The 25,635-nt window shown below is 36.3% G+C and overlaps 1 protein-coding gene across 1 annotated transcript in view; it reads right to left on the minus strand.

Annotated features, from left to right (window-relative positions):
- Window positions 1-3,991: 3,991 nt before the first annotated feature.
- MARCHF5 (membrane associated ring-CH-type finger 5) overlaps window positions 3,992-25,635 on the minus strand; it is a 51,316-nt gene continuing 29,672 nt past the window's right edge. The window contains exons 3-6 of the mRNA XM_045809919.2: window positions 15,027-15,157; window positions 7,981-8,164; window positions 7,689-7,855; window positions 3,992-6,898 (exon numbers count right to left, since the gene is read on the minus strand). Coding sequence (XP_045665875.1) covers window positions 6,782-6,898; window positions 7,689-7,855; window positions 7,981-8,164; window positions 15,027-15,157 — 599 coding nt within the window. The 3' untranslated portion in view covers window positions 3,992-6,781. The remainder of the gene's footprint in view (window positions 6,899-7,688; window positions 7,856-7,980; window positions 8,165-15,026; window positions 15,158-25,635) is intronic.

Consider the following 25,635-nt stretch of genomic DNA (forward strand, 5'->3'; position numbering starts at 1 on the left):
TGATATATGCTGTTGAGCATCCTTTCATATTTTTTTCTTTGCCATCTGTAGGTCTTTTTCAGTGAGCAGTATGTTCAGATCTTTTGCTCAGTTTTGATTGGGTTTGTTTTTTTTTTATCATTGAGTTTTAAGAGTTATTTGTGTATTTTGGATACAAGTCCTTTATCAGATACATGTCTTGGATAGGAGAAAAAATATTTTCTCCCATTTGTTGTGTTTAAATGGTTAAGATTTTCATGCTTAAATTTTTGTTCCATCTGGAGTTTATTTTGGTAAAGGGAATTTCCAGATGGTACCAGTTGCTCCAAGACTATATTCTGATTAATCCATCTTCGTTTTCACTGATTTAAATGCTACCTTTTTCATATATAAAATACCCATTTATTTTTGGGTCTGTTTTAGGACTGCTAGTCTTCCAAGTGTTTTGTTCATTTGACAGCACCTCAGGTTTAAAGGTTCCCCCTTTCAATATATTTGAGTATATGATGCTAGTACATCAATACCACTCTCTACTTTTCAGAATTTTCCTCAAGACACTATCTGTCCCTTTCTTCCCACCTGTCAAGTTCATATTTATCTTCCAAGATCCACCTTTAAGAAGCTCTACTCCCTGCTATCTCTGTACCTCTTCTGTCCTTACACTTTTTTTCTTTTTTACACTATTCATGCTTTATTGGGATTTATGTTTTCCTTTCTGTCCTCTCTAGTAGAGTGTGAGTTCTATGAGGGTAGAGGAAATGTAACCCTGTGTAATTTACTTAAAAAACAAAACCCGAAACAGGGTGCCTCATTTTCCTCATTTGTAGTATACTATAACTTATAAAAACTATGTTTAGGTTGTTATGAAGATTAAATGAGTTAATATTCATATCTGGATCAGTACCTGGCATATAGTAAACATGTAACAAATAATTGGATACTATAAATTATTAGTATTATTAATTCTGAATTTTCTGTGCCTAGCATACTGTCAGATAGATACTAAGTTCTCAAGAAATGTTGACTCAACAAATGAATGAATGCATAAATACGTGAATAAGTGATAAACCTTTAAGATATGTTATTTCCCTGTTTTAATAAGTTCTAATATCCATTTTTATGGGTTGGATAGCTTTGTCTCAAAACAAACTCATTTGTACACTGCTGGACAAAACTAGTTGTCAAATGTTTTGTCAAAATCTAATCTTATGGGAAGCGAAATCAGTTCAATAGCATTTATTGAATACCTACTGGAAGATCTACTTGAGGGAACTGCAAAATTATTTCTCAAAAGGCAAACACATCAGTCTTTGGGAAGGAGAAATTTTTGTCATACAGTTCAAATATTGCTGTCTTCAAAAGAAACAAATTCCCCTTTGATTTTCAGCACTGCCCTCAGTGGGGAAATTTAATTCTTACTTACTTTAAAAATAATGTATTTACATGGTTGGGAAAAAAGTATAAAAGGTGACAGTAAAGAATATCCCTCCTATACCAACCTGCATTCTCCCAGTTCTCAAACTTCCTGTGGACAACTACAGTCTTCTTATGTCCTTCCAAAGATTTCTTTTTTAAGGCATAAACAAATATTTAATTTTCCCATCCCCTATTTTCCACTAGTGGTAACATACTATAAGCACTGTTCTACATCTTGAGGTTTTTAAAATAATATACATTAGAAATATTTTCATATCAGTAGGTAAACAGCTTCATTTTTTTTAATAGCTTGTAGTAGTATTCCATTATGGATGTACCACAATTTATTTAACCAATTCCATGCTTACAGACTCTTGATTCCAATCTCTTGTTACTAAATATACTGTGACAAGAAATAACTTTATAGATATGTTGCTGTACTTAAGTTCAAGTATATCTTAAGATAAATTCCTGGAATTGGAACTGCTGGGTCAATGGGTACATGCATTTGAAATCTTAACAGCTACTGATTGCCTTCTATACCAATTTATACCCTAACCAAAATATATGAAAATGGCCCATTTATCATCCTGGATGTTATGCTATTAAGTCACTTAGGACCGCTTATCCTGTGAATCAAGTATATTAAGGTTAGGTTTCCTTGTGGTAGGGGTGGGGTGGCGTGTTAGAGATTATTAGGAGGGGTCACAAAGAGGGGAGCTGGTTACATTGCCAACTTACCGTCTCAGTTGTAAATCCACCCTTCTTTGCCCAACTTTGTGACCTTGAACTGGATTCTGTAAACATTTTTCCTTTGGAACAGTAGGCTTTTTCAACAGAAGGCACAGGAGTGACACCACAAGGCAATTAGGTCAGGAAGACACCTTCCTTTCAGATTCCAGCCTCCATTATGACCTTTTAAGCATTGGAGCTCAGCAGCCTGGACACGTCCAGTTGCATCCTCAGGCCTCTCTCCCCACCTGCTCTGCTTCTACACACCAGCTCCATTTTGCCCTCTGGCAAATTCCTCTACCGCCCCTTGACAGAACTGCTGTGGGAGCTGCACCCTTTTCAAAAGTGTCTGAATCTCAGCCTTTTAGGGAAAGAGACCTCCAAGTCCTAGTTCCCTTAATGTCTACCCTCCTTCAGCCTAGAAGGAGTAGCTGCTTTTCTGCCCCTGCTACTTTTCTTCAAAGTCTTTTATCATTTCTTCCTACCAGCTAACAATTTGTGTTCCTTGTTCAAATAGCTGATTTGTATCTCCTGAATGGACCCTGACTGATAACGCGTGATCATTTTGCAAAAATTCACTGACTTATACTTAAAAATTCTTTTGATGTCTTATTTTTGCTGTACAATTATCTGAATTGATAAATACACTGATAAATGTGTATTATCAAAAGATCATGAACGACCTCTTAGTTCCTGTTATAGATTGTTTCTTGCCGATTTTAAACTGGAGAGTCCATATTCAAGCAGAGCACATCTTCTATGGGTTCAAAGTATTCCAGTTTAATCTTTAAGTGTACTTTTAAGGATAAATATTTCAAAGCAGGCTTATTCCGCATTGTACCCCAGGACTTGGCAGTGTCTGGCTCATACAGGTGCTCAGCGAACACCTGGTAAAGTATAGTATATATTGCTGACATATACTAATCTTAGCACGTGGTTATCAGTAAGTGGCTTAAATTTGCACAGGTTGACCAGAATGATAATATCTATCCTCTGTTGCATGTCCAAAGCTTCTACAGCCATTCAGCTGCAAATGCTTTCTTTCTTCCCTTTGCTCAGAATCTTTGGTCCAGGAAGGCAGTTAAGACATTTTATCGCTCTACCATTTCTCATGGGTGTATGGGGTGGCAGGTAGCAAAAAGGCAACCCTGAGATCCCAGGGGACCAAAAGAAGGCTATGGGCAAACAAACGTTTACTTAAATTGGCACGGATTTAGTTTTCCCGTATATCAAATTATCGTAGAATGTTTCCTTACTTAATTCTAATAACTGGGGAGATAGGTTTTATAATCTTCATTTCATTGATGAACTAAGGGTCTGAGAGATAAAGTAACTTGCCCTACAAATAATTACCAGAATATGCATCCAGGACTGTCTGACTCTATGCCACTTCTCCTCTGCTAGTCTCTCAGATGGGGGTAATAAACTAGAAAAAATATAATCCCCATGGATGGAAGGGTCTTTATTTGATGTACTCATTCTAGAAGATTCTCATCTTCAGAAACTTAAATCCTTAGTATCTCAGTGAAGTAACTTTTTTTTTTTTTATGTGTTCTTAACCCACCTGAATATACCCTGTAGCATGAGACCACCCACAGATCTTGTGTGTGGTTATTCATCTAGTCATAGTCAGTCCAAGTGGCTGGTATACATTTTAAATCTTAAAATGGTATACATTTTAAAAATCAGAATGTAGTTGGAATTTAGGCCAATCTGCTTGTATTATTGAGAGAGTTTCTCTTTAGTTTTTTTTTAAATTTCAGATTTTTTACTAAAAGAAAAATCTCACTAATAGCTCAATAATTAGGATTTAAAAAAACAAATTATGTTCTGGAAGTTGTTCAACAGACAAAGTACACCTAGAGAACATAAAAATTCTTTATTTAACCTAATCCAGCCAGTATTGAGATAGTCCGCTATATTAAAAACAAGACGTTTAAAAAAATTACAGCACAGTTAGCAAGGCAGTGACTAATGAAGTCACTAAGTTTAATTTTATATTCTTCACAGTCATTTGATAATCATGTAATGATGAACATTTTCAGCCACTTTGGAGATAAGTTAACTTCTGCAAAGGAGAGAATTTTACTAGTTGTCACTGAATTTTATAAAAGAGATTTAAAACATTAAAGTTCATAGAAATAACACAGTAAAGCAATGTGAAAATAAACTGGAAAACACAAGATGTACCCACCCATCCCAAAAGTCTACAACATCCCTTTAATCTGTCCCCTAACACCATTCTCTTACTTCTTCGTTCCCCTTTCCTGGAGCACGAACAGACTATTTAACAATTAAGAAACAGCTACTGCTCTATAGGGGCTGTCTTGAGCCTAAAGTGCCTCTGTTCGTTTAATTTCTCAGTTAATCCTAGAAACAGTCTTCCGAGACACAAGTATTACTTGCATTTCAGAGATGATGAAAACCGTAGCTGAAAGAAAGCCCCTCGGCCAGGTCACATATCCAGTTATTAAAAGCAGAATCAGGATTGGAAGCAGTCCGTCAACTTTAGTCAGCCCATTCTCTTTTGTTGTTCATGGTGGTACAGGCCACCCTTCTGAAGACTGGTACACAGTACTTTCTAAGATTTTTTTATACTTAAAAGTGTTCAATTCTAGGGCTAGAGGGACAATCTGGTTCCCAGGTACTTGCAATTCCCTCCCCCACAGCCCTAGAAACCCCTCCCTGCTGCCCCCAAAGAATTAAAGTTGTTTTCCTGGCCCTCATGAGCCCTGATGCCAATAGATGCAAGCAGCTACTCCCCCCATCTTGGGCATCAAAGTAGTAATTGGGGAATGGTGTGCTTGTATCATTTTATTAACGGTTGCCTAAAAGCTGTTCTATATAACAAAATTATGCAGGAAATATCTACTAGGTCTTTTTATATTGAAAATTAAAGAAGAGCCAATATATTTTATAATTACAGCTATATAATCTAAGTTATTTTTATATATAATCATAGATTTTATATTTCCCCTTCAGAACTGTAGCAGTGTTCTTAATAAGGCTGTCAAATATTCCCTTCCTCCCAAAATAATTACAACTCTGAATGTTCAACAGCCATTCACATAAATGTTATAACAATTAAGACATTCATACTATAGAAAGGTACCAGTCTTAAATTTAACTAAAGTTAACATACATTATTGCAATCTAACATAGCTCAATCTATATTTGCTACACTCCTAAAGAGAAGTGACCACTTATCAGTAAGGGAATCGTTAATTAGTGTCATGCATTAGATACTGTGAACAAGAAAATAAATAGGGTTTTTGGAACTATCTTTTAAAAATTTAATTTTAATTAATGAAAATAACTGTGAGACCATTTGGATTGCTGAACAACATTAAAAGGGCCACTACTGAAAATGGCTTAAAATAAATAATTGCTTTTTAAAAATGAACATAAAACTAGTTAAACAGTGATTAAGGTGCTAGCCTCATCAATATGACAAGCAGTTAAAAATCTAAAAACATTAGTATTGGTTTTAATAATAGATTGACTTAAGCCAAAAACCTCAATATTTACTCAAGACTTCTTGTTTTCATAATTATCTCTTCACTGACTGGTATAAAAACAAAGAGCTCAAGGCCTCACCTTGGTTTACTCACTGCTGGTTTTCTATCTGTTGAAACTAGACGGTAAACTGCATAAAAGCAGGAACCAAGTCTGTCGTGTTCACCACTGTATCCCACAGCACTTTGTATAATGCCTGGGCAAATAGGAGGTGATCAACAAATTCCTGAATAACTGAATCAATGAAAGAGAAGAGTAAAATAACTTTATTGATTTTTTTTTTTTTTTTGCAAATCGTTCTCTGTGCTCAAACTACTAGAAACTGGCAGCTCTAATTTCTAGAAATATGGATTTAAAAACCTTACTCCAGTGATTGAAGGTCCTGATGATATTCTCTCTCTCTCTCTCTCTCTCTCTCTCACACACACACACAGTAATTATGACTGCATGAGTCAAAATTACATTATGAACTATGAGATGTCAATATTATATAAATAAAATTTAATAGTGAAAAAGTGATTTGGAAGCCCTGTGAATTTTTACCCTACACATTTTGGAGGACGTCACATGGGTTAAGAAAAACACAACAAAATCGCATTTGTTCAGATAATCATTTGAATGTTTACATACATTTTTGGTTTGTTATTTTTTATAACTAATTTACATTTCCTTATATTAACATATACTCCTGTTTAGCATGTAATCAAATTATGCCAGTGAGAAAAATCCTCATAGTACCTTCATTGAGTTGCTGATTCTAAGAAAACACTGAACATGAACATGTACAAAAGAGGCATTTGAATAAAACAGCATGTGCATTTTTAAATATTTGCACAGTTTGATCTTTACATTTCTATCTGGAGAAAATATGAACAAAACCCAGGTTTACCATGCTAAGATAATGGTTCAGATGACTGCCATAAAAGAAGTACATACAAAACAATGAAAACAAATCACAACCTTAGGTTCCGTGATTACTGAGAGGATTTCCCCTGCCCTAAGTGCTTTATTATATTTCTTAAAAATATGAGCAGCAGCTTATCATAAGTCTCCACTACTGTGCATTAATAATGGAATCAGAACAACACAACAGACTCATAAGGATGAGAAGACTGCAGAACAACTAGAAGTCACAGTTTTATGCTTCTTCTTGCTCTGGATAATTTAGAATTTTGCGGTGTGCCTGACGTAAATATTGCTGTTGTTTGAAGTAAACCTTGAATGCTCCTTTTATGGCAACAAAAGCAATTCCACCCTAAAATAAAAAAGAAAATTAGCTTTTTATAATGCAGATTTAGAGAACATAATAATAAAAATAATCTTACTTAGATCAAAAAAGACACAGACATTGCTGCTAATTCAGATGAATGCAAAAGAAACAGTTTTTTTCCTACTATGGGGTGCGATAGGAGGAGACACTATAACAGAGACACCTTCCTTGTTCTCCTATTGAGTAATCTCTCCACTTAGCTCTACGTCCATTCTGGTATAACAGGGAGAAGGCGTGGGCACACGTGCAGGCTGTCATCAGAGAGGGGAAGTGAGAATAATAATGACATCAACACAAGGGTTGACTGTGTGAAAGCACTTCAAATTAATTATCTCATTTAATCCTCCCAGTAATCCTGATATAGCTACCAATATGATCTTTATTTTATAGGCACAGAGAATTCAAGAAGTTTGATTTAGGTTTTTCAGCAAAGCAGTATCTGTGATAGGATATGAATCAGGCAGTCTGACCCTAGAGCAGAAGCTCTTCATCATAATCATGTTGGCAAGAGGGATGGGTGTGATAATAATGCCTATTCTAGGAGAGAAATCACCCACAGCATTGTTCTGGAAGGCCAGAAGTAATGTAATGGATCCTCCCCTCTTTCTTGCTATTGGATAACAAGTGGGGATCAAATAGAACCTTAAGGCACAGGAGCCACAGAATGAATATTTATATAGTCCCACTGGGTTTTTTTTTTTTTTTTTTTTTAATATACAGTTCATTCTCTTTTGCATGGTCACTTAAAAAAAAAACAATATTAAAACCATCTTACCAAGATTGTCCTTTGTAAATTAGAGTTAACACTACTGAACATCAGTTTACCAACTATTGTTGCAATAGTAGGAAAGACAAGGGCTCCACACAAAATTCGGGTGGCAGAGACGTGATCTGCTAAAGGATTAGCCTCAGCTGGAATTCGAGGAACAGGACAACCAATGCCTAGAGAAAGAAAATGCAGGGTATTAGTGCTAATACATCAGAATACCTAAGATATCTATGCATACTAAGATTCTTCCACAAAATTAATTTGGTGCACTCATTCTAGCCACAATTCAGGGCCTTACCTGGAAATATACTGTTCAAAATTTGTAGTTTATTCGAGTATTTGCGCCATAGTCTAAGCACGTAGTCTTCCCAGCGTATCATCTTGCCTAATATCAGCATGACAGGAATAGTAGGAAGTCCAATTAAAAGGAATAAAGGATCAGCTCTCTCCATAACATCCAGACCTTCTTTATGGCCTACAACCTGTGAAACAGACAGCATTCGCTAGAATCATTTTCTTATCTAATGAAGGGTTGCATGCTTGAATTGAATTCATTTTAGAGGAAATGCTAAATTTCGAAAGAATACAGAAAAAAAAGTTTTAAAAATAAGCTGGAAAGCTATCAGTCCTGATTTATTTGTAAGTGTCTCTCATTCAGGGGAAGAAAAGCTCCTAAGCTATTTCATATTATATTGGAATAAAATTTAAAAAATGGTTGACCCACAGTGATTATAATTCAATAGAGGGGAGAGGACTTCTGGTTCTTTAATTCCTCTGATTGGATTAGACTGGACTACAATTTTAAGTCCTATCTGTGCTTCAGCACAGCATCTCTCTTCCTGCTCGTCTAGTAGGGTAAGCACAGGCAGCCAAGGGGTGGCACCAGCCTTCAGGAGATGGCCTGAAAGCTCACTTCTCTTTGGTTCTTTCTCCATACGCAGTGACGTCTGGGATAGAGTGGTTTTTCTGGCTGGCTAAATGCCTGTTCTACAGACCTAACTCGGCCAAAATGCAATTCCAAGGTCTACTGCAGTAGTTTTTGCTATAGGATCCAGTCATTTTTCCAGTCCAGGAACCCTAGCATATCCTATCTATGGGGTAATGAAGCTAAAACAATCCTTCCCTTCTTATCTGGGTCTTAGGGCTATTTCGCAATTGCATTAGATCCCAGAGGGCAAGAAGGACATGATTAATTCTTATTTGTGAATCTTCATACTTCCCCTCCCAAGAAAATCCTTTTTACTCGATCAATCTTGGCCTTATACTTCTCTCAAGATCTCCATTTTATTGGTGAGCTTCTTACTTTTAATTGGAGATTTTCCCTGAAAATTCTCTTTCAAAGGTCTCAAATGATCTTCCCTTTAGCCAAAGTCTCAATTGCTTCCAAATTAAACCTATTTCTCTGAGTGATTATTCTTGGCAGTTATGACAGGAGAAGGAGACTATTTCTGAATCTTAGTCTTATACCCCACCCAGGTATTACACAGTGAGGACAGCTTGCTAGGAGGATACTACCATAAAGACTTCATATAGTTTTTCTGATCACACTTGACGAGTAAACCAGAAGAAAGGATTGGGAAGAACCTTGTCTCTATCTTTGATAGGGAGGAGGTGAAAGGAAGGAAGGGCAGGCAAGGAGGAAAGGGAGGAAGAAAGAAGGTAGGGAAAACTAAAAGCTGCCAGGGACACTGAGGAAAACAAGTTCATGAAAAAGTAAAAAACTTTTTTTTTTTTTTTTAATGAGTTGCTCTTTATGTCAACATCATAGCAGCTTTTTTTTTTTTTTTTTTTTTAGGTGGACTACTGTAAAGAGATGTGAAATAACATAAAGCTGAGAATGGTCACAGCAAACCGAAATTCTAGACAACACACTCAATCCAGGTAAAAATACTTTATAAGTATGTGGGGAGAGCCAAAATGGATGCTTTTATTTATTTATTTTTTAAAGATTTTATTTATTTATTTGACAGAGATAGAGACAGCCAGCGAGAGAGGGAACACAAGCAGGGGGAGTGGGAGAGGAAGAAGCAGGCCCACAGCAGAGGAGCCTGATGTGGGGCTCGATCCCATAACGCCGGGATCACGCCCTGAGCCGAAGGCAGACGCCCAACCACTATGCCACCCAGGCGCCCCAAAATGGATGCTTTTAAAATCTGAGCTAGGGATACACAGTCCAGGCTTGTACTTCATTAATTTACCTAAATACAATGTAATATTAAAGGGCAGGAGGCTAACCTCTTCCAAGTGGTCAAAAACCATGGTATAGGTACCTGATATTCTTCTGTGTCTCCACGGAGAAATCTGACACACTGTATGTAAAGGATGATTGATCTGAGTTGCCCTAAAGTGAAATAGTCCGGTTCACAGTTGACCCTTGAACGCCACGGGTTTGAACTGTACTGGTCCACTTATATATATACTGATAGATACTGTACAGTACTGTTATTTTCTCTTCCTTAAGATTTCCTTAATAACATCTGCTTTTCTCTAGCTTGCTTTACTGTAAGAATATAGCATACAATACATATACAAAAATGTGTGTTAGTTGACTTTATGTTATTAGTAAGGCTTCAGGACACAGTAGGCTGTTAGTAGTTAAGTTTCTGGAGAGTCAAAAGTTATCCATGGATTCTCTACTGCATGAGGGGGGTTATCAGTGCTCCTAACCCCCATGCTGTCCAAGGGTCCACTGTATTTCATAAACCCTAATCCCATATCAGTGGCGACAGTGGATTAGCCCAGAGATTGTGTCTTTACCTATGCCTTTTCAGGACCTTCTATTTTTATATCATTTTATTATTTTCAATATAATGATCATTTACAAAGTTACAACTAAATGTGATTTAAATATTCTCAAAGTAGAAAATAAATTCAGAAATTTCAAAAATTCCTGTTGGGTTACACTATTCTTTTTAGAATTTGGGGTTCAGAAATATAAAGCAAGAGTGAATATTCAAGTAGAGACTATAGTAAGGGTAAGTTTATTCCTCATGGGTAGCAGTAAAAACCTTACAACCTGGTGTCTAAGAATGAGGAAACAAAAAAGGAAATAAATAGGACAAACAGTAAGAAAAAGACCCACTGTCCCACTTGTTATATCTAAAGTGGAGAGAGATGCTTTGTACTCAAGCTGGGCTCACTATGTATGCATTCAACTGAATACTGATTATGTGCCAGACACAGGCATAGGTGTTGGGGATAAAACAGTAAACTAAATAGATATCTTTTGGAGGTGAGAGACAATCAAATCAAACAAGCATGCAAATATAAATGCTGCAAAGGAAACAGAATAGTAAACAATTATAGTTTACCACCTGCTACTATAGTCAGACTCAAGGGCAGAAAATGAAAGCTGAATTAAGCAATGGGGGCTGATTTAGCTTTGGTCAATACAAATCCAGTGAATTGTGTATGATCATGTACATTCTGGTTTTATGCCCCAAGATTTAAAAAGATTATTTTTAAGACTTCAATTTTGGGGTGAGATTCAGGAACTATAGATTGTCTTCTCTAAGAATTTGTTATCTGTGTATAAAATAAAGGCCTAGGAATTGTAGGTGTACAGGAGGATTTGTTTTTCTGCTTAAGAGCTGAAAGCTAGATCTTCATACCCAGGAGTTCTGAAAGGCTGAGAGTTTTAACTAAGGCCTGATCTTATAAAGCACTTCCTTTTAGGAACCTACTTTTAAATGAGATAATGAAACAGTGGTGAACTAATAGGTTTTCTTAGTCAGAATTAAAGATAATTAAGGATAGTTATAAGAGTTAAGAATGGTCAATGCTTATGGGGGTTATCTTTACACTAGAGGCAAAAGTGGAACTAGGCTGGACATTAAGGTCCTGTTGTTCCAGGGTAAAATGTTCCCACTGCCTTTGGAACCAGGTTTCACCTAAGGAGCCCTAGATTAGGGACAGGGGTAGGGGGTCCTAATGCTTCTTTCTTGCTGTGTGGTAATGGACATGTAAACTCGCCAAATCTGTAAACTAGGAATAATTGATAGTATCTAGATCATAAGACTGTTACAAGGATTAAATATATCAGTGCTAGAAAGGTGTTTAGCCCAGTGCTGGGAAAAAAAGTTACCCATTATGTTGTCTTTTCAATAAAAATGTAAGCAGAAGGTCTCATTCAAATTCCTCACAACTAACAGGGATTGAACCTAAAAGTGGTTCATGGGAAAGTAAGTGGGAAAAGAACAGTAGTCTGGGGGCGTCTGGGTGGCTCAGTGGGTTAAGTGTCTGACTCTTGATTTCAGCTCAGGTCATGATCTCACGGTCGAGGGAGTGAGCCCCGTGCTGGGTTCTGTGTTCAATGTGAGAGTCTGTGTGAGATTTTCTCTCTCCCTCTAAAATAAATAAATATATAAAGTCTTAACCAAAAAACAAAACAAAACAGAACAAAAACGAGTGGTCTGATTTCTTAATCTGATTCATTGAAAACCTCAGACTAGTCAGAGAACAAAAGAAAAGAACACTCAAGGGTTAAAAAAGAAACCCCTAAATACTGCTGATGGTGTAGTGGGGCACATTTTCTATCACATAGGCTCAGATAGGTAAAAAATCTTCCCAATACTCTTAAATCATACAATATCTACCTACTGTCACAGGTAATCTCTTTCATTCTAGGCTTAAAAAAAAAAATCTTTTCAAGTGAGATAGTACATGTGAAGATTATTTCTAAATTGCAACAAACAATATATATGTATCATCATAATTTTAGGTCTTCTTCTTTACTGTCACCATTAACCAACATGTTCATTTTTGTCTCCTTGCTTGTATCATTTCTTCCCCTCTCCCAATCCAAATTATTGCCTTCAAGGGTCAGCTCAAGATTTACTTTTTTTGTAATTTCAAATGATCTTTCATTTTACTGAATTAAAATATTGTTTATGTAGTCTTCTGTACTCTTCATATTTGTTTATATAATGTAATAACTGTTCTCCAGTTATTCACTTATATACATCTTGTCTTAGACTATATTTCTTGGGGCTGGGGATCAGGGCTTTCAATTTGTCTTGTATTTTACATAGACCTTAGCTCGGTGTTAACTTTTCAAATGAATCATACCAATATGGATTCAAAGTGCCAAAATCCAGCTTGAAGCCCTGTTTAGGGGATACAAACTATATTCCTTAATTGGCTCTTGTTAATTATCAAATTTCTTTTACGACTGAGCGAGCCTAAAATCTTTCCTCAAAAAGAGCCATCCTACTTCTTATGGTCAATTAGGTCAAAAAGAGCCATCCTACTTCTTATGGTCAATTAGGTATTAAGAGAAATCACTCAGAGGGCCTTAGTTTCCTCATCTGCCAAAAATACATGTCTATAAAATGTGTTTGTGCATTAAATAATGTATATATCTGCTCTAAGTTTTTGTGTCTTTGTCAGTCCTACTGAATCATTCTAAACCTCCCTGAACTAATGATGTACTCATTACTGGAGTTTTAACAAATTATTGCAGAGAATATAGTCAGTCAAACAAACCTGCTACTACCTGATAGAACCAGTCATATAAAAAAAGCCCCAATGTTTATGAAAGCCTTTTAAGTGTTATTCTCTGTGTATATTCTATATTAGGAATATATAAGTGTAAGACAGTCTCTACTTTCAAGGAAACTACCTTCTCATAGGAAAAGCAAGGCCTGAATATAGGAAAAGTTAAGTAACAGGTAATCTATATAAGAAATACCACTTGGTCAGCACAAGATTAGCTGCCATTTGAGGACTGAAAATGTCATGAATGCAGAGGGAAAAGAAATAACAGTGGGCAGGAGTTGCCAGGTAGGTTTAGGGGGGAAAAGCAGCTGAACTAAGCCTGGAAGGAGAGTTTAGATTTGGATGAGTAGACAGAGGAATGGAAGGACAGGTATGAGGCAGGGAGGGTGACAAAAGCCAAAGGACAGAGGTAAAAAAACTAAACTGCATAAGGATGGGTTGGAGGTTCTCCTCCAATAGGCCTCGAAGTAGAATGAAGTGAGACTGTGATGCACCCTGTGTAACAAATCAGGTTAAGTAAATGGAATCTTTTTTTTTTAAGTTAGTGGTTCTTAATCTTTACCCATTACACTCATGACAAATGATGCAATTCATTCTACTGACTATATCCAGATTTTGGGGGTGTCATCAACACTTCATGAAGAAGCCTTGCAATATCTGTCCCACCATGACTATTAATGAAGCAACCAGAAACGCCATTCACTATGGATCCAGCATAGATAGGTTATGTGCAATTTCTAGAATATTATATAGTGTTTTAACTATTACTGAGTTATTTATGAAACACTTACCCAATCTAAGTGGTGCACTGGTAAAGCACTACTGAAGGCAGAGGAGATGGTGAGCTTGGAGTAGATGTTGAAGGTATTATTTTAGGAAGACTGATTTAGAAGAATGGACTGAGAGAAGAGAATGAAATTAAGAGAAACCAATCAAGAGCCTCCTTTAGCCCTCTGGTATAATGGGGAGTGACAAGGTCAGGGGGTTAAGACTGTGGAAAAGAAGCTACAGATATAAGACATATAAAAATGAAAATTGCTTGGACTTGGGTCAGTGGACTGATATAGATGTATGAAGTAAGAAGAGCTAAAGGTAATCCTAAGAATGTATGATACAGACTGAGTAGATGCGAAAATAATAGTAGTGATCAAAGGTATAGAAAAATTATAACGGGGAATAAATTTAGGTTTCAAATTGAGGAAAAGACTAGTCTGATTTCAATAATATTGACTGTGAAATCACAAGAGGTCATTTAAGGAGAAGGGACAAACTGTGACTGTAGGACTGGATTTGAGGCTAGATTAGGGTAAAGGCATAGATCTAAGCACAAAAAGCACAGAGATGATAGCTGGAAATCTTTAGAGAAGAAGTATAAAGAGAGGAGTCAAGGGTCTAGGACTAAATCTTGAAATTTAAGTCTGATAATCTTCACCAACAGTTAGCAACTAATTGTCTAATCAAACAGACTGGTTAGTAAATTGTTCTAATTCCACACATAGAATGCTATGGAGAGTTCTGCATACTTATATGAAAAGATCTCCAAGGTTCGCTGTTTGTGGGGGAAAAAACAAAGCGGGGTTATGCTTCCTTTAAGGGGAAAAAAAGTATGTGTGTGTGTGTGTGTGTGTGTGTGTGTGTGTGTGAACAAATTTATTTTTTTCTTGCACATGCACAAAGAAGACGGCTTTTCACTAGATAGTTTCTTACGTATTTCTTATTTTTAAGCCATGAGAAGGTTATTACTTGTTCGAAATAATAGTAATAATTTTTAAAACTCTCCTAACAGAAATATATTTAATAGATCTTCACATAAAAAATATTATCATTGAACAGAGTAAAATAGTGAACCTGCATCACTGTCACTGCTCCATAAGTCACAGCTGTCCAATAGATAGAGCCAACCATTATTCCCGCTGCAGCAAATGGACAAGCTTTTGAGATCAGTCTATCCGCAAGATCCAAGACGTAAACAACTGGACCTGTAATAAAAAAAGAAAGTAACGTTTCAACACAAGACAGATTTTTTAAAAATGACTTATTCAATATTTTCCATTGATCTAAATATTTTTATGAAGTTGGATATTCTGGTGCTTTAGAGATAACTATTATAAATGTGATGGGAACCTAGATTTGAATAAATTTAGAATTTCTCAGTTGTTTGCATGAATAGCTAAGTTTTACTTCCTAAATTCTAGGAAATAGCATCTTCAAATTTTTACCTTCATCAGTAAACCTATTAAAGGCTCAAACACAGCTGCTTCTTATGAAGAAAATAGATTCTCTCAATTCTTTTATTCACACTGGTTACTGCAGAACAAAATGGCCATTTCGGCTTGCTCTTCCCAAACAGTTCTTGCCCACATTTAGATTCTCTAGTACTTGGTAAAAATATCACTTCTTTGACTTCACTCATTACTTCCGTGGTGCAGTATGTGAAGGTAACCAAGACTATTTTCTTGTAGTTATACAAAGTCAATCTATCTTACTTTGATTTTCAATATGGAATAGTTGAGTATTATTCTCTAACAAACTTTTTCTTTTTTTTCAAGTTTGTATGTAAATTCCAGTTAGCTAACATATTATTAATTTCAGGAGTAGAATTTGGTGGTTCTAACAAACTTCTTCTAATGATCACAATGCCAGTTTTTATGGCATTTCAACAGCTGTATGTGCCAATTATATTTCCATTATTGTATACTTACTGTGAAATCTGGCTACCACCTTTCTATGGAAGGTATTTAGAATAGCTATATTTGGAGGTTTTCTAGTTGCTTAAGTCCAATATAATTTAGCTTCGGAATTTTTCAGAATAGTGGAAGGGTCTCAGGCCTGAATTAGAGCAAGTCCTAAAGAACTGAGTATCTAAGTTTAGTCACAGAAATATGATTTACTAATCACCATATTTGTTGAATACCCTCTATATACAAACTATCACTTGAGACATTTTCTTGGAAATGTATAAGAATTATTACCTACCTTCTGGGGGGTTACAATCTATAGGAGGATGCTGTATATAAAAAATTTATTTTTATTGCACAAAGAAATTAACATAGCAATATGATAAAATAATTAAAACACGTAAGAACAAGCACCCATCTATGGAGCCCCTGGTCGCTGGAGCCAGTAATATCACTAGTCACTGTATAAAGAAAGACCACACTGTGAAGTAGAAAGAACATTAGGAGGGACATCAAAGGACCTATGGTTTCAATTTAGCGTATTTACTATGTTCTCTAATAATAGTTAGCACTTCTTGAGTGTCTATAGGATACCAGGCACTGTGCCATAGGCATTACATGTTTCATTATTCAATCTCATAATGTAGGGTTTAATCCTTAAAATATACAAATTTGCTAGGTTAAGTTTAAAACTCCCTCAGAGGGTACAATAAAAGTCATTTTAGTGAGTGACCAAAGATCCCTCAAATGCTGGTACTAAAAGTAAAAAACCATAGGTATATATGAAACCTCCACACTTCAACTTTCATATTCTCTACTGATAATTCTTTAATCAGAAAATTGAAGCCACAAGTCCAAACTCTCCATGGCACATGTACCCACCTACCAACAGCACACCTATCTGAAGTTAATCCCTCCACTGACACACCAGATCCCATTCCCTTGCCAACTCAAAGCCACAGCTCCAGCAACTGTCTCCCACATTTCCTCTCTACTTTTTATTGGATTATTTCCATCAGACATGTCATTATTTCTTCTATCTTAAAAAACTCAAATTCTTCTCTTGATCCGTCTTCCCTCACTGCTCCACCTTTGCTTCCTTTCCAACAAAATTCCTCAAAAGATTTCCTGTTTTCACTCTCTCCTTCAATTCTCTCCACCAAAACTGCTCATAACGGTCACTAACAACCTAAGATTAGTTACGTTCAATGTTGTAATCTCAGCCTTCCTCCTATTTGGCCTAGCAGCAACATCTGACACAGATGTTCTCTTCCTCTTCCCAGTATGTGGTTCTTCATTATATTTCTAGGACATCACCATTTCTTGGTTTTCTTTCCATCACCAGTCATTAACTTCTCAGTCTTTCTTGGTTCCTTCTCTTCTTGACTTCAGTGAGACTCACGCTGCCAACTTCTACCTCATGATACTCCCTATTTAATTATTCTGCACTATTTTTTTTTCCCAAAGCACTTATCACCTAACATACTCTAATTTAATCATTCTGTTTCCACCTAAAAGAATATGGGTTGGGAAACTACGGGCCATGGACCAAATCCAGCCGGCCGCTTGCTTTTGTAAAGAAAGTTTTATATGGAACATGGCCACACACAAAGCCTAAAATATTTACTCTCTGGTTTTTAACAGAAAAAGTCTGCTGACTTTTGAACTAGAACATAAGCTCTAAAGGGAAAAATAATGTTTTTGCTTTGCTTATTGATGAATCCGAAGTTCCTATGACTCTCAAATATTTGTTGAATTCTCTATTGAGGTACTTATTTAAAACTATGATATGAAAATCTCTAGGTCTTTCTTTTTCACTATTCTGTACCAAGTCTAAGTTAACTGCAGGACTATTTTCCACCCAGTCAGAATAAAAATTGGTAAGGAAATAAGGTATTTTACATGCTTCCAATGTACCTTCTTCCTCTCTCCTTTCAAGAGGGTACTTGGAACTATCTACTGATGGAGTGAAACAATACAATTCCTAAAAAAAACCATCACTACCACTTTTACCTATCATGAACATGGGCAGTCTAGAGATGTTTGAATTGTTTTTCCTTTAAAGATCTCAGATGGTTCTAATATAACAAGCTCAATTTTCCTTTTTCTTCCTGAGTCAATGGGTGTGAATTCTTTCTGTGCAAGCAAAAACAAAAAATCTGTACACTTTTGGAAATTTTCTACTCATTCCTTGAATCACATACAAAAGATGTGCTAGAGTAAACGAAGACATTGGCTGTATTTTATAGTTCCTATTTCCAGTTTTTCTGAAATAATTTTGTCTAGACTTCTGTCTTTATTTTGCCTAAACCTCTCTTCAGGCTCTTCAGATAGACTAGTTCAAGAATAGTTTAATATTTAAAAGACAAATGTTTAGTAGTGAACATACCATGAGAATAAACTGCCACCCAGGGGAGGTGTTTAAGATTATCTAGGCAAGCTATTTAGTGAGTAAAAACAATTACTGAATTTCTCTGGATGGCAGTCCCTAAATCATACTCTTCCTATTAGGAAGCTTACCATGTGCTACTATCCCATGACTTGGGGTCAAAAGAAAAATAGCAAGTTACTAGATTCTTCTTACTGTTGTACTACAGCACAAAGAGTTATGGAAAGCAAGGAAAGACAAGACTAGCCCTATAAAACCTCAATTCTAGCGAGGAGGAAGAAGTATGAATAAGTGCACATCACACAAGTCAAATACCTAAGGGCATAAAAAGGCTTCAATATTTTAAAAAGGCATTATTGAATTTTTAATGTCTCAGTGGGCTTCACCACTTACGTTTTCAATGTACTGTATTTACACAATGGATGGCAACTGAAGAAGCTCTGTATAAATGTAAGTTTTGAAAACCCAATAATTTAAAGGGCACTAGGGAAGCTTGCAATTAAAAGAAAATCTATTGTGAATTCTTTTGTATAATAAAGAAGCTTTTGTAAAGAAAATACACCCTAATACTCTGGGTAAATTCAAATTTTCACATTTCAGAGGTGAATGACATCAAACAGTGAGCTGAAACTATTGGGGAAACTCCTAAGTCTGTATCTACTGAAAAAGAAGTAATCAGTTTTATCTGGCAGACATGCGAAAGTAGATTTGCTGCAGCTGTGATTTAAATTCAAATTTATGTATGCATGGTGTTAAAGGCACATCTTGGAAGATAAGAAATTAATGACTGAAGGGCAGGTAATATTTAGGGCTCAACATCTATGGGCACTGCTTACAGTAACAACCAGAATTTCTACGACCTTTCTCTGGCATAGAAAGGTATCCTTAAAACAAAACAAAACAAAACAAAACAAAACAAAACAAAACAACCTCTCACCAGTTCTTGAGAAATAATTTCCATATGTTGTCAGAGTGCTAAAGTTTCTAACACAGAACACAATTTAATGAACAAAAATAGGTGCTTCACAAGACAACCTTGTGTAAGTTCCTGAGATGATAACAGCCCCAGTGAAGTTTTCTGTTAAGTGGCCAATGGTTTATAAAAGAGTTTTAATAAGCAAAACAGACTGTTTTCAAAAGCTATGCAAGTTTCCAGGTTTTGTGGTTTGCTTTTTGCTCTGCATTGAACTAGTTTTGATCTAGACCCAACTTTAATGACAATCTGCTAAGCCAAAATGTCAACCCCACTTTCAGATTCGGAACCATGCAGAATTACAGATTTTGGATGTCATGAAGAGTCCAACAATACAGTTCTGAACTTCTCTGTTTGCTCCAAGTCTTCTTTTTATTGTATTCTATTTCTGGAATGTCCTGTCCCTACTTTAAATCTGTCTGTATGTAAACCCAAATTCCCAATGAAAACTAATCTAACCTGATAGAGGTTGACTAATTGCTCTACCCCCCCCTGCTCATGTCCCAAGAGGCTTCCTTTAATACTATTCCACAAAATGCACTTACCCCTTTGCTTGTGCATAATGTTAGTACTTTATGTTCTTGTTCAATGTTTGTTCAGTTGTCTCAATATCCTTATGTCTGTCCATGTCAGCATCATCTTAGATTGAAAATTCCCAGGGGGCAGGGGCCAAGTCTGTTTAACTCGTTTTGTACAGTGCCTAGGATAGAACCATGTACAGATAGGTGCTTAAAAAATGCTTTTGATGATGATTGGCATCACTCTCAGGGACTCTGTGGGCCACAGCTATCTTAGCACATGGTACTTGGCAGTACATTGGGGCACTTTGGCCTGTTCCACAGGACATTAGAATATAATGGCATAGGACCTAGCTGTAGCACTCTGTGGCAAGTATTTGATTTAATCCATTGTTAAACAAGGACCTTTAACAAGGGCACCTGGCTGGCTTAGTCAGTGGAGTGTATAACTCCTGATCTCAGGGTTGTGGGTTTGAGCCCCACATTAGGTGTAGAGATTACTTTAAAATAAAATCTTAAAAAAAAAAAAGTATATGGTTCCAAGTCAACAAATGTGGATTTTATTGAAGACATGAAATAATATCACAACAACCAACTCAAAAGTTAAAAGTAAGTGGAAATCCTGATGGGACAGTAGAGTTTTAACTCTTTCCCTAGCATTCATCACTACTTTAAACACTAGACTTCAGAGGCCAGGTTCAAGAGCCTCAGGCAAGCTTATGTAAATGTCATCTTTGATTGTTCTGCTTGTAGGCTGAGGTTTTACCAATTTTATTTAAGAATAAATATCCTGCAAACTCAGGCTATAAATTATTTGCTTAATAACAAGAAGTTAGACATTAAAGTATAAACAGAGAAGAAAGGATATACTGTTGGGCAATTTTTTAGATAACTGAACCAAAGCCCTCAAAACTAAACAAAAAAACAGCCCTGAGGAATAAAAGATCCAGAGTCAAAGTAGATGAGTACCATTCCTTCATGTGTATATATAGCATATTACCATGAACAGCAACTAAAGATCATCATAGTAACTCTTTATTACATAGTCTGTGCCAAAGGAAAGCTTAAATCTACCTCATAAGAATAGAATAGCCTACAGAATATCTGTGGGCTATAAGGTCAACAACTAAGTACCTATTAAGCACCTACTGTACACATAGCATTTTACTTTTCATTAAAATAAATGTAAATAAAATTTAACACACCAGCCTCTGCCTCCAAGGAGCCTCCAATCTAGTTAAGGACAATGAATAAATACACATTAAACAACTGAGAAACTTTTTTTTTTTTTTTTTTAGAGATAAGTACAAGTCTCTCTCTCTTTTTTTTTTAAAGATTTATTTGAGAGAGAGAGTGTGCACCAGGAGGAGGGGCAGAGGGAGAGGGAGAGGGAGAGAGAATCTTAAGCAGATTCCACACTGAGCCCCTTGTGGGACTCGATCCCATGACCCCGAGATCACGATCTGAGCTGAAACCAAGAGTCAACCACGTAACTGACTGCGCCACCCAGGCACCCCAACAACTGAAAAACTTTAAGGCAAATTTAGCATATGTACAGTAGTATGGTACAAACTTAACAGATACATGTTAATGAAATTTTAAGTAAAGATTATAGGGAGATAAGGATACAAAGAGTTTTTTAATGAATCAATGCATGTATGTATTTACTAATTAACAGAAGTGAATTTTTTTTTTTTTTATATACATCCCAGTATATTTGAGTTCACAGCAAGGAGGAATGCTACATTTTTCTTTTAAAGAATGAAATAATCTAATCCAGGGTCATTTATTTACATAATTATTATACATTTTAGCTTACATAGTAGTTTCCTAGAAATGGAAGTGGGTCTGAAATATTCCTTAGACTGACCATCCATGGGCTTGTTTCCTCATCTGTAGAACAAAAGAATAGGACTAGGTGATATCTAAGCAGTGGAGATCATCAAGAGAACTACTAGTTGACCTTAACAGAAGTGAATCTTGACCTAGACTTGAAGTCTATGATCTAAAAAGGGGGCATTCTAGGGGCGCCTGGGTGGCAGGTGTCTGCCTTCGGCTCAGGGCGTGATCCCGGCGTTGTGGGATAGAGCCCCACATCAGGCTCCTCCGCTATGAGCCTGCTTCTTCCTCTCCCACTCCCCCTGCTTGCGTTCCCTCTCTCGCTGGCTCTCTTTATCTCTGTCAAATAAATAAATAAAATCTTTAAAAAAATAAAAAATAAAAAGGGGGCATTCTAAGAGACCTTCTAACTGAGGCAAAAAGACTCAACAGGTTTATATGTTTTTTGTTGTTGTTGTTGTTGTTTTTTAAGCTAGTACACCATTAAGATCTGGGTTACTTGACAGAAACCCTGACTAGATCTTTGACACAATATGTAGGAAGTTCCTGAGAGACATGCTAAAATGAAAATGATATTTTACAAAAACTAATCTTATAATGGATTATTAAAGTCAGAATAAACTAGAATAAAATCCACAAGATTTTGTATCCAAAACAAGGATAAAGAAAGAGAAAGTAGTATCAGTCCAGAGAAACTTAATATAAGAGAGTTGAATTAGAAAACTCCATTTCTTCTAGAAGTTTTATAGTTTCAGGTTTTATATTGAAGCCTTTAATCCATTTCAAATTAATTTTTGTAAGTGGTATAAGGATCCAATTTCATTTGTTTGCATGTGAATATCCAGTTTTCCCAACACCATTTATTGAAGGGACTGTTCTTTCCCCATTGAGTATTCTAGGGTCCTTTTGTCAAATATTAGTTGAATGTATATGCATGGGTTTACTCCTGGGCTCTCGATTCTGTTCCATTGGCCTATGTGTCTCTTTTTATGCCAGCAGTACCATACTGTTTTGATTACCACAGCTTCATAATAAAGTTTGAAATCAGGAAATGTGATGCTTCCTACTTTGTTCTTTCTCAGGACTGCTTTAGTTATTTGGGGTCTTTTGTGATTCTATACAAATTTTAGGATTATTTTTTCTACCTCTGTAAAAAATGCCATTGGGATTTTGACAGGGATTACACTGAATCCATATATGGCTTTGGTAGTATGGACATTTTAAACAATATTAATTCTTTCGGGGTGCCTGGGTGGCTCAGCTGTTAAGCGTCTGCCTTCGGCTCAGGGCGTGATCCTGGAGTTCTGGGATTGAGCCCCACATCAGGCTCCTCCACTGGGAGCCTGCTTCTTCCTCTCCCACTTCCCCTGCTTGTGTTCCCTCTCTCGCTGGCTGTCTCTCTCCCTGTCAAATAAATAAAATCTTTAAAACAAAACAAAACAAAAACAATATTCTTTCAATCCATGAACATGAAATATCTTTTCATTTATGTCTTCAATTTCTTGCATCAATGTCTTATAATTTTTAGTTCTATTCATAAGTAATTACTTTTGATATTATAAATGGGATTTTCTTTCCTTTTCAGATAATTTGTTGTTAACTGTACAGAAATGCACTGATTTTTGTATGTTGATTTTGTATCCTGCAACTCTACTGAATTTATTTAACTTTTTTGGGGGGCAGTCTTTAGGATTTTCCATGTTATGACATCATCTGCAAACAAAGACAACTTTACTTCTTTCTGATTTGGATGCCTTTTATTTCTTTTTCTTGCCTACTACTCTGGCTAGGACTTCCAGTGTTACGCTGAATTGGAGTGGTAAGAATGGATCCTCCTGTCTTGATCTTAGTGGGATAGCTTTCAGCCTTTCAATGTTAAGTATGATGTTAGCTGTGGGTTTGTCACATATAGCCTTTATTATATTGGGGCATATTCCTTCCGTACAAAATTTGTTGAGAGTTTTTTATCATGAAAGGATACTGAATTCTGTCAAATGCTTTTTTTCTGCATCTATTGAGATAATCATATGATTTTTAACTTTCATTCTATTAATGTGGCATATCACAGTGATTGATTTGCAGATGTTGAACCATCCCAGGGATAAATCCCACTGGGTCATGGTGTGGACCCTTTTAACGTGCTGTTGAATTTGGTTTGCTAGTACTTCGTTGGGAATCTTTGCATCTATAGTCATCAAGATACTGGCTTGTGATTTTCTTTTCTTGTAGTGTCTTTATATGGCTTTGAAAGTGGGATAATGCTGGCCTCATAAAATGAGTTTGAGAATTTTCTTTTCCATTTTTGGGAAGAGGAAGGACTAGCACCGAATTGTCCTTAAATGTTTAGAATTCTCCACTGAAACCATTTGGTCCTGGGTTTTTCTTTGTTGAGAGGTTTATACCTTCTTGCTGTTGGTCTGTTCACATTTTCTATTTCTTCATGATTCGGTCTTGGTAGGTTGTATGTTTCCAGGAATTTATGCTTTACTTTTAGGTTATCCAGTTTGTTGGCTACAATTGTTCACAGAAGTCTCTTAAGATCCTTTGTATTTCTGAGAGGTCAGTTGTAATGTTTCTTCTTTTAAAGACACTATGCATTATATGCCTTCTGATGTAGTAAGTACATAGAACTACGAAATATTCTTGAAAAAAAATCATAGAGGCATCTGGGTGGCTCAATTGGTTAAGTGTCTGCCTTCGGCTCAGGTCATGATCTCAGGGTCCTGGGATTGAGCCCTGCATCAGGCTCCCTGCTCAGCAGGGAGTCTGCTTCTCCCTTGCTGCCTCCACCCCTGCTTGTGCTCTCTCATTCACTCTCTGTCTGAAATAAAATCTAAAAAAAAAAAAAAAAAAAAATCTAACTTCACTGATGAGATCTAACCACCATGATAAGAAATGCAGGGAATAGAGCAACATATTGCCCAAGTATTCTTGGGGTGTGAGTATAAACAAAATCCAGAAAATGGGAAATCCTATGATGACAAATGATCCTTTCATCTAATGAACAAGTTACAAGGGGAAAAGCTAAAATACTGGGGTTTATAAGTCATGCTAAGATTTAGGTCCATACATAGTTGGAGAGCTGACTCGGAGACCCGCAGAAGGGTTGCATGAACCATCAGTGAAAGGGTAAGCCAGAAAAAAAACAACCACCCACATGACAACGAAGTGAGCCAACAAGGAAAACTCTTATCTTCAAGAAGAAAAGTATGATGAGAAGGATAGTTTCCTCTAAAAATTTGTAACTACAGTCTACCTGATTACAGGTTAGAAATTCCTCTGTGCTAAAGGAGAAATCCCTAATGCAAATCCTTTCGTATCCACAGTTTACAAATAAGAACACAAATGTGAATGTAATCCCCACACTCAAGAGAAATAAAGCATCGTGAATAAGAACCAGAAGAGAAACAACAGATTTAGGCTACCAAAGACTTTAGATAATGGAATTATCAACCCAATCATAAAAATGATGTAATAAAATACAAGATAACTTTTAAATGAACAAAATGGAAGAGACTATGAACAATTACCAGGCACATTTAAGAAAAAACTAGAACTTATAGAAAGCAAAACCCCTTGCAGATTAGACACTGCTTGAAAAGAGAATTTGAGAACCAGGTAACAGTTAAGAAGAAAGAAAGGGGGGGTAATCAGAAGGAGGAATGAAGCATGAGAGACTATGGACTCTGAGAAACAAACTGAGGGCTTCAGAGGGGAGAGGGGTGGGGGAATGGGATAGGCTGATGATGGGTAGTAAGGAGGGCACGTATTGCATGGGGCACTGGGTGTTATACGCCAACTAATGAATCATCGAACTTTACATCAAAAATCAGGGATGTATTGTATGGTGACTAACATAATAAAAAAATATAAGAAAAAAAAGAAATATAATGCTGCAGCACAGAAACTAAAGATGAAAATCCATAAAAGTTAAAAGGCATGAAAGAAAATAAAAATGTCTAACGTAACTCTAATCAGAGGTCTAGAACGGGGGAGAGGCAGTATTTGAAGAGATAAAAGCTAAGACTTTTCAAGGGTAGCCATTTAAATAGGGAAAAAG

The sequence above is a fragment of the Ursus americanus genome, chromosome 6, assembly GCF_024610735.1.
Source record: "Ursus americanus isolate L20-20 chromosome 6, mUrsAme1.1.p, whole genome shotgun sequence".
NCBI classification, from domain to species: domain Eukaryota; kingdom Metazoa; phylum Chordata; class Mammalia; order Carnivora; family Ursidae; genus Ursus; species Ursus americanus.